The 9,991-nt window shown below is 40.4% G+C and overlaps 1 protein-coding gene across 4 annotated transcripts in view; it reads left to right on the top strand.

The window, feature by feature from the left end:
- Positions 1–659: 659 nt before the first annotated feature.
- ARMC2 (armadillo repeat containing 2) overlaps positions 660–9,991 on the top strand; it is a 180,399-nt gene continuing 171,067 nt past the window's right edge. For 3 of the 4 annotated variants that reach the window (XM_030928187.1, XM_030928185.1, XM_030928188.1), the window contains exons 1-2: positions 660–785; positions 6,470–6,730. In XM_030928187.1, coding sequence (XP_030784047.1) covers positions 6,513–6,730 — 218 coding nt within the window. In that variant the 5' untranslated portion in view covers positions 660–785; positions 6,470–6,512. Of the gene's footprint in view, positions 911–6,469; positions 6,731–9,991 lie in introns of all 4 variants that reach the window. The other variant, XM_030928186.1, reaches the window with a different exon arrangement.

Genomic DNA, 9,991 nt, shown 5'->3' with positions numbered 1-9,991 from the left:
CACATAAATGGAGTGCTTTTTGCCGTTCAACTGTGATCACGAACAAAAAACGATTGGCCACGGGGGACCTAGACTGGAATCTCCTTCTCCTGATCACTACACCTCAGGCCCCCAGTTTCTCTCCTGTGGATGGGGACGCCAGGCTGCCTCCTCAGATTCAGAAGGTACGATTACGTGCATACTCTGGGAACTCTGAAGTGCTCTACAAATGCAAGGGCTTAATAACAGCCAACAGTTTAATATTCGTTGATTGCCACGTGCATAGCTCTTTACATCTATTTTCTCATGCAACCTTCATAACAGCCCAAGACCTCCATAGGTACTATTATTAATATTTCCTGCCACTTGACATCGGAGGAAACAGGCTCAGCAAGCGGCTCCAAGTTATACAGAGCCCTAACCTGAGCCAGTAAATCCTTCTTACCCGCAAGCATTAAATTCCGGCCTGCCTGTTGTTATTTAACAGATGCGCTGGGATCCGATAGGGGAGCAACAGATGTGGCTCGGCAAATTGCTAATTTAAAAGCGGACACCTGCCCATGATGCCGGCTCTGCTCTGACCTCCCGGCCTCCAGCCCTCTCCAGGCTCCTCCCACCCGCTCCGGCCGTCGCCACGCCTCGGAGCTTCTACGCATGCGTTGGCGGGACCCGCGCAGGCCCAGTGGCCGAGCGGCGACCTGGGGCTACCCCGCTAGCGCCAGCGCCGCTTCCCTGGCCGCTGCCCGGAGAGAGCCGGAGGATGAGCTGAACCCCGCAGCCGCTGCTATCTCAAGCGCTCATCACAGGTGCTTTGGGTCAGGCCGGAAGCCTCCTTCCCTGCGCCCTCGCCAAGCTCGTTCCCCGGCCGGCTCCACCCGCCCTGCAGCGGCCTGGCCCCGCAGTCTGGCTGCCCGGGCGGCGGCGGCGGGAGGTAGTTTGTGTACGGTTACTATGGAGACGCTGGCGTCCGGGTGAAGTGGGAGGGTGGCCGGGCGGGGTGAGGATGCTGCTGCGCTCTGCCCTGGCCGGGACCGTGGAAGAGCGGGCACTGCCGTGGGTAGGGGACCCGCTGTCTGCGTGGGTGGTGAGGTCTCCCCTGCGGCTCACCGGGGATCCCTCTTGCAGTCGTCTGCCTGTGTGTCCTCGGATAGGGTAGAGAGGCGATGAGTGCCCTGTGCATGTTGTCAGGGGTCCGGAGCGGTTGTCTTTATTTATGTACTGTAGCACTTAGCCAAGTGCGTGGTGGTTAATAGAAGCCCAGTAATATTTGTTGAATGAGAGTGGTAGACTAAGGGGCTTTGTCTAGGCAGGCGGTGACCGGGCCAGAGTCATACAGTTTATATCTGGGCACTTTCAGGCAACAGGGCCTCAATAAATAAAAATGTATGTGTAACAATATTTAACATACGTTAAAATCATGGAGTGTATACATAATGCCTTTTGTGATCCATTCCCACAAGTAACACAACAGATCTTATGTCCCACCCTGATTTATAATTATTATACTTTAACTTGGTTGAAAAGCAAGCACCATTTATTATTTTTGTCCTGGTTTCTTAATCGATGGGATTCTGGTTAGTTGTTGATGTTAATTTGGCATCGCTGATATTCAATAAAATGCTTAATAAAAATTATCTGTTTTCATAAAGGCAAGCACCACCTACCCGCCGTTTTAAAGGAGAAATACCTAATGTAAATGAGTTGATGGGTGCAGCAAACCAACATGGCACATGTATACCTATGTATCAAACCTGTACGTTGTGTCCATGTACCATAGAACTTAAAGTATAATAATAATAATAAACTTTACGTATAGAAACACTGAACAAACGTCATTCTCTCTTTTGCAGTTTCTTTTTTAAAATGCAGTTTTTCATTCGTGGAAATGAGTTTGCTGTATCCTTTTATCATGTAGCACTTGGGCAATAATTGTTAACGTCTGTTAACATTGTTAACATTTTAAGGGCCGTATTAAAAAATGTTAACATTTTTTAAGCACCGTGCTAACGCACTTTACATGTATTATATCATTTAATTCTTCAAACAATCCTATGAGGCAATTATTACCATGCACCTTTTACAGATGAGGAAACTGATGCTTAGACATATTAGAGGCATTGCCCAAGGTCACATGGCTGTGAATTGTCAGCATTTAAACCCTTACTCCAGCATCTAAGCACTTAACCACTGCCTCTTTGGATGCTCATATTAATACAAAAATGATTCAGAGTTACGGAAGGGTCCTGAGTGTTTATTTGCAGGGAAGACTGTGAAACTGGCCTGCTTTTCCCCTGTTGCAGACATCCTGGTAGTGCAGTGTTGCATTTAGCAAGAAGGCTCTGGTTCCAGTGGCTATTAGCAGCAACGGTAAAGACAGGTCTTTATAATTAGTTACAAACTTCTGTAAATTATGACTCTGAACTTTCCCCCAGACCAGTAAGAAATATCTTGTTGAAAAAAAAGTCTTCACTTTCAAATTTCCTACTGCTGGTGGTGTTCACCCTCTAGAGGTCCTGTGGATACCACAGACTCAGGATAGTGTGATGCAAGACAGAACTCAACCTCTTTCTTCTTTCCTCTTGAAATCTGCTTCTCCTGTTTCTTTTTAAAGGCTCCTTGCCCTCTGGCTCCTCTAGGTTTGCATACCTGGCGTTGTTTCTGGCCTCTTCCTGGAATCATGGATGCCAAATCCTGTTAATTCTGTTCTCAGTTTTTAATTCTGTTCTCAGTGCACCTCACTTGTTCTCGTCTCTCCTCTAACCTCTGCTTCACCTTGACTCCTGTATCTCAGGCTTTCCATACTTCACTCATTCATCACAACATTGAGTCCTACTCTGTGCCAGGCAACTTGAAATAAAGACAAGTCAGGGAAAGGAGGCTAAATCTGAACTCATCTGACCACATAACATCAAGACAGATTTGAAATAAGGTCCAGATTTCATAATTCACTGTAACAAATATCTCCAGTTAGAGAAACGATGCAGCCTTCATCTGAAAATGTCTTAGCTCAAGTCTATATTTAAAAATGGAGTCTAGTGATTATGTAAGTGTTGACCTTCAACTGTGCCTCACGTGGAGGGTTGGGGCGGAGAGTCTCGGGCCAATACCACATGCACAGGCAATTCTAACACAGTGGGAGGGTGGAGTAGCAGAGACCAGCTGGGGGCCTTTGTGGAGTCTGGAGGAGGGGCCCTTAACTCAGGTTAGCAGGGTGGGAGAGGCATGTTCAGGAAAGCTTCCTTGAGGAAATGACCTTAGAGAGTTAGCTGGGTGATTACATAAAAACTGTCTGATTTCACTACTTCTGATCTTTGCCTTCCTTTCCTTCCTGCCCATCTCTGCCAGATCACATCATCCCTCAAAATGTTGTATTTGATCTGCTCATCAACTTTTAAATTCTCGCCATTTAATTTAGTCGGTTCAGCCCCAATCACCATTTTCAGAGTTCCCCTTGTCCACACACAACCCTGTATGTCTTGATGCTTTGCATTGGCTCACTTGCTGACTTTGTTGGAACTTCCTTCTCTACTCCAGCTCCAGTGCCAGCCACTGCCACTTGCTCAAATTCAGCCCTTTTTTTCACAACCTAGCTCAAACAACACCTCTTCCAGGAAGTCTACCTGATGTCTTCCCCCAATCAGAAATCTCTTCTTCCTTTGTGATCACATAAATAATTTGTCTCTATTTTTCTTTTTTTATTGCTGCCATCAGTTTCCACCTTGTATTTAAATCATTTGAGTATAAGCAGGGTAAATACTCAGCTGGTACATACCAAGAAGGCTGTTCCTGTTGGGAAAATATTGGGGTCTCTATGTGAGTGGGTAAATAGTTGCAGCCCCAATGCCTCTAAGTGCCCCACCTACCACCCCATCTAGTGGGTAGGAGTTTGAATATTATCTGTGGGCATGTATCATAGCTTTTTTTCTATTGCTTAAGACGCTGTCCAGACCATAGATTACATGGTGGCTCACACCTGTAATCCCAGCACTTTGAGAAGCCAAGGAGAATAGCTTGAGCCCAGAAGTTTGAGACCAGCCTGGACAACATAGCGAGACCTCATCTCTAGTTATTTTTTTAAAAAACTCTGTCCACATTGCAAAATTGTTGTGGGGTTAATTGAGATAATGCAGTCAAGAGTACTTAGCACAATGCTTGGTGTTAAAGTAAATGTTTATCTCACATTAGTGGTTCTTGCTTGAGAGTGAAGATGGTTTTGTGTTCCTCTTAGGAAACAGTTAATCAATACTACTGGCTGAATGGATTTGCTCGACTTGGCAGGAACATTTTGTAAAGTTAGAATTTCTGTAGGACTATTGTGTTGTGGTTCAGGTATACTTTAAGTAGATAAGCTTTCAGGTCATGAGTGATTAATTCTTCAAGTTGGCAAAAACCATCTATAATAATTTGTAGTTTAACAAATATCAATTTAAAAGTCCTCCCCCCACAGCCCCACTTCTAATTCTTCTAAGTCAGTTCACATGTATTATTAAATATTTCCATGATTGATTTAGTGAATATTAACATATGATCATAACATATTGTGCAGATTTTACATTATTGTACAAGTTTCTCACAATATAATTGTTAAAGTGAGATTTGGTGGAAAAAGAGAAGAACAAGGATAGAGAAAGTTGTGTTAGAATTTTTGGTAAAAATTATAGACAAAAATATTTTCAGCCCTGTAGCTACATTGTTTCTGTCAGTATAGTATTTGGTCAGTCTAAATTCCTGTATGCCCCCAGGTAATTCACAGAATTTTTGGAATTTGACCTGAGTGAATGTTCCTGCTTCATCACTCTCTGAAAGAGTATAGTTTTTAATACAAAACTATACTCCTAGCCAGAGAGAATCTTAGGTCAGGAGTGAGAGTCCGTTATTACTCCCCACAGAACTTTCTCTAATCTTTATTAGATTTGCCAGATTACTTTTGGACATTGTTAGACTAATTAGTGCCATGTGAGGCCAAAGGGGTGGCAAACCTGATTTAGGCTCTGGAAGAAGCCTGTTTATTGTACAGAAACCTCTTCTCACTTAGTGGCATAATTTCTTACTGCAGTAGGTCTTTTAGAAACAGACCAACAAACCTGTCATGGCCGCTTAAGTTAGATGTTATGGGACTGAATTTGTATTATGCATCCAAAAATAATATACATATATGTAGGTATAAAAAATTGTGTATATATTTTAAATAATTATCATTGAATATTTTAAAGTGAAAGCCAATCATTTCAAAAGTATTAGAAATAAAATGTACTAGGCCCCTCATCGTTTTTGATAGTTATATTAATGAACATAATTGTAGAGACTGTGCTTAAATTCAAAATCCTGTATCAAAAAATCCTAAAATAGCATTGCTTATCAAGTAATTTTTTTACTATTTTAACTCAACACCTGGCATTTCCATATGAAAAGTATGACATATCGTTTATAGTTTTCATCAGAAACTCTTGGGTTGGGGCCTGTGCAGAGCTAAACAAATGTCCTTGTTGTCTGTTGTTATGTAACAATGTTTAGAATCATAATACAGTAAATCTTTTTTGTCTAAGGAATCACCTGTTAATTCTACTTATAGAAATGGAATATTTTTAGTTTCCTGGGGAATATGTCACAAAGCAGTTTTCTGTTTTGCAGAAGTTATTCTAAAATTGGGCAGCTGAAATAGGTGGAAAATCCATGTAGACCTCTGTCTCTCTAGAGATATGGCATTTTATGGGGTTCAAGTTCTTTTTTAAGAAACACCTAATGCCATGTACTCATTAGAATTACGTTTTAAAAATCTGTCCTATTTTAAAGTTTAGATTTGTCTCCATGGAACACACCAACGTTTGAGAAGGATCTGCATTCTCATGGCCCTTGTAATGACTTTAACTGTTTCAGAAAGGGGTGTTGGGAAAGGATCAGTTGGTATTGATATTTGGTATTTATTTACTTAGGTCACTACCTCAAATTATAGGTGAGTTGGATCAATTCATTCAGTTGTATCATGGACAAATGTGGGGCTGAACCATTCTCTCAGGTTCGTTGCAAAATCAAGTGTCCTTTAGAAATACAACATTTCTGTCTAAAATTTAACCTTATAGTATCACATAGTGTGGAGGGCAGTGGGGAAGAAAAGGAAACTGTAAACATTTTAACGGAACCCTCAGTGTTTTTTGTAGGCTGAAGACGATGAGATGATTCGCTCTTCCTATTCTGTCTTCTTTCATGATTAGTCTTTCTCTCTGGGTTTAGCTTTCATCCTGGGTTTCTTCCCTGCACATCTTTTTCCTCAGTTGTTATATTTTTGAGGAAATTTTCCTCTCTACATTTTTGAGAGTTGTTCTCAGATCCTAACCTTCTGACTGCTTGGTGGATTTTTTAATTAAAAATTCATTCAGATTTTTAAAGCTTAATATAGAGGAATGATTTAGTATATGGATAGGCTTAAGCATTCATTTTTATAAAGTCCTGGATAAAAATAATTAATGGTTTTTGTACCATGTATTTGCAGGGCGTGGTGTCTATCTGAAGAATATTTTACTTTCAAAGGAAGGATGCTGTCTCCAGATGATAAAATGTTAGGAAAACTGGATCCATTTTATCGACCTTCAGTGTCCAAGCGGAAGACCAGTGCAGAAATCATAAGTGAAGCACGAAATGCATTAAGAACAGTTAGAACCCAAAGACCATTTACACCACAGGAAGCCCAAAGAAAACTATTCGGACCTGCATCCTCAAGAACATCAGAAAATAGACCTCCTTCCTCCTTCAGGTATATGGTATTTCGCATTCATGTTCACTCAGATATTTAAGCACCAGGTTATACTTTCCCTTAATTCTACTTATGGATAGTTTTTAAAAATAGACTTATTTTTTAGAACAGTGTTAGGTTCACAGCAAAATTGAGTGGAAGCTACAGAGATTTCCCATGTACCCCCTACTACGACACATCCACAGCATCTCATTATCACCATCCCCCACCAGGGTGGTACATTGGTTACAATCGACGAACATACTTTGACACACCATTATCATTCAAAGGCTGTAGTTCACATTAGGGTTCACTCTTGGTATTGTACATTTTATGTGTTTGGACAAATTTCTGATGACACGTAACCACTATTATAATATTATGCAGAGTAGTTTCACTGCCCTACAAATTCTTCACTCTGCTTATTTTTCACTTCCTTCCCCCACCCCCTAGCAACCACTGATCTTTTTACTGTCTCCACAGTTTTGCCTTTGCCAGAACGCCATATAGTTGGATTATGTAGTATGTCAGCTTTTCAGATTGGCTTCTTTGACTTAGTAATATGCATTTAAGTTTCCTCCACGATTTATCATGGCTTGAATAGCTCATTTCTTTTTAGTGCTGAATAATATTTGATTGTCTGGTTATACAACAGTTTATCCATTCATCTACTGAAGGACATCTCATTTGCTTCCAAGTTTTGGCAATTACAAATAAAGCTGCTATAAACATCCATGTGTAAGTTTCTGTGTGAACATAAGTTTTCTTTTTTGAGACGGAGTCTTGCTCTGTTGCCCAGGCTGGAGTGCAGTGGTGTGATCTCGGCTCACTGCAAGCTCTGCCTCCCGGGTTCATGCCATTCTCCTGCCTCAGTCTCCCAAGTACCTGGGACTATAGGTGCTCACCACCATGCCAAGCTAATTTTTTTTTTGTATTTTTAGTAGAGACGGGGTTTCACCATGTTAGCCTGGATGGTCTCAATCTCCTGACCTCGTGATCCGCCCACCTTGGCCTCCCAAAGTGCTGGGATTACAGGCATGAGCCACCACACCTGTTGAAGTTTTCAACTCCTTTGGGTAAATACCAAGGAGCATGATTGCTGGATCTTATGGGAAGATTGTGTTTAGCTTTGTAAGAAACTGCCAAGCTGTCTTCCAAAGGGGCTGTATCATTTTGCATTCTCACCAGCAATGAATGAGAGTTCCTGTTCCTCACATCCTTGCCAGCATTGGCATTGTCAGCGTTCTAGATTTTGGCCATTCTAATGCGTGTGTAGTGGTATCTCATTGTTCTGATTTACTTTCCCTGGACATATGATGTGGAGCATCTTTTTATATATTTATTTTACATATGTGTGTATTCTTTGGTCAGGTGTCTGTTAAGATCTGTGGCCCATTTTTTAGGGTTGTTTGTGTTCTTGTTGAATTTTAAGAATTATTTGTGTATTTTGGATAACAGTTCGTTATCTTACATGTCTTTTGCAAATGTTTTCTCCTGCTCTGCGGCTTTTCTTCTTCTCTTGATGTTGTCTTTTGCAGAGCAGAAAATTTTAATTTTAATGAAGTCAAGCTTATCAATTTCTTTCATGGATCTTGCTTTTGGTGTTGTATATTAAAAGTCACCGGAATACCCAAGGTTTTCTAGACTTTGTCCTGTGTTATGTTTTAGGGATTTTATAGTTTTGTGTTTTACATTTAGGTCTATGACCCATTTTGAGTTAATTTTTGTGAAGGGTGTTAGGTTTGTGTTTTGTTTTTGTTTTGCACGTAGATGGTTGATGTCTAGTTGTCCTAGCACTGTTTTTTTTGTTTGTTTGTTTGTTTTTTAGGAATATGAGCCAAGGTTTTACTTGTCAATTTCTTGCATTTGAAGTACTCTTTGATAACATCCTTGGCTTGAGACTCTTTTCCATAGTCCTACCATACAACTACAACCAGCCATTTTATGGGGTTTCCCTCCCTGTCAGTTTTAGAGAAACCTACCCATTACCCTAGTTTCTTGTCATCAACCTTAGTTAGGTTGATTTGGTGTTCAGCTCAAAGGGCCTCCATCAAGTTGACATAGACAGGCTCATCACAGTTAGATGGAAGCAACAAAGATGGGCTTGGCTCTTGTCTGAGGCTTTGACAGCTTTGCAAATTCCATGTGCTAGGCTGTCCTGGATGAGAGTGGTCTTCAGCACCTCTTTTAAAGCAGTATAAACATCCACTGCACCTCCAGCAGCAGTGTCTTCTTTGGCTATGGCAATGGGTTATGAGTGAAGGTGGATCTTGAATGCATGGAGCCTCCACCTCTGTGAAAGAGCCCAGCACCATTTTTTGAAAAAGCTATGTTTTCTCCATGGTATTGCCTTTGCTCCTTTGTCAAAGATCAGTTGACTGTATTTATGTCAGTCTACTTCTGGGCCCTCTATTCTGTTCCATTGATCTATTTGTTTATTCTTTCACCAGTACTATACTGTCTTTATTATTGTAGCTTTATAATATGTCTTAAAGTCAGGGAGTGTCAGTCCTTTAAATTTGTTCTTCTTGTTCAACATTGTGTTGGCTATTCTGGGTCTTTTGTCTCTCCATAGAAACTTTAGAATCAGTTTGTCGATATCTACAAAATGACTTGCCAGGATTTTCATTGAGATTGCATTGAATCTATAGATCAAGTTGGGAAGAACTGACATATTGACAACATTGAGTCTTCCTAGCCATGAAAATGGAAGATCTCTCCATTTTCTTAGTTTTTTGATTTCTTTCACTGAGTTTTGTAGCTTTCCTCATCTAGATTTTATCCATATCTTGTTAGATTTATAAGTATTTAATTTTTGGAGTGCTAATTTAAATGATAATATGTTTTCATTTCAGTTTCCAACCTTGTATCTTGCAACCGTACTATAATCACTTATTAGTTCCAGGAGGTTTTGTCAGTTCTTTAGGATTTTCTACATAGATAATCCTGTTATCTGCAAACAAAGAGTTTTATTTCTTCCTTCCCAATCTGTATGCTTTTAATTTCTTTTTCTTATCTTATTGCATTAGCTGGGGTGTTCTGTATGATACTGAAAAGCAATAGTAAGAGGGGACATCCTTGCTTTCTTCGTCATCTTAGTGGGAAAACTCTTTCTTACCATAAATATGATGTTAGCTGTAGGTTTCTTGTAGATATTCTTAGAAGTTTTCTTCTATTCCTAGTTTGCTAAGAATTTTTATTATGAGTGTTGGATTTTGCCACATGCCTTTTCTATATCTGCTAATATGTGTCTTCTTTAGCTTGTATTTTCTGTTATCTTCT

This window comes from Rhinopithecus roxellana, chromosome 4, assembly GCF_007565055.1.
Source record: "Rhinopithecus roxellana isolate Shanxi Qingling chromosome 4, ASM756505v1, whole genome shotgun sequence".
NCBI classification, from domain to species: Eukaryota; Metazoa; Chordata; class Mammalia; order Primates; family Cercopithecidae; genus Rhinopithecus; species Rhinopithecus roxellana.
The sequence above is the reverse complement of the archived record's forward strand: the minus strand, read 5'-3'. Positions and strand labels throughout refer to the sequence as shown.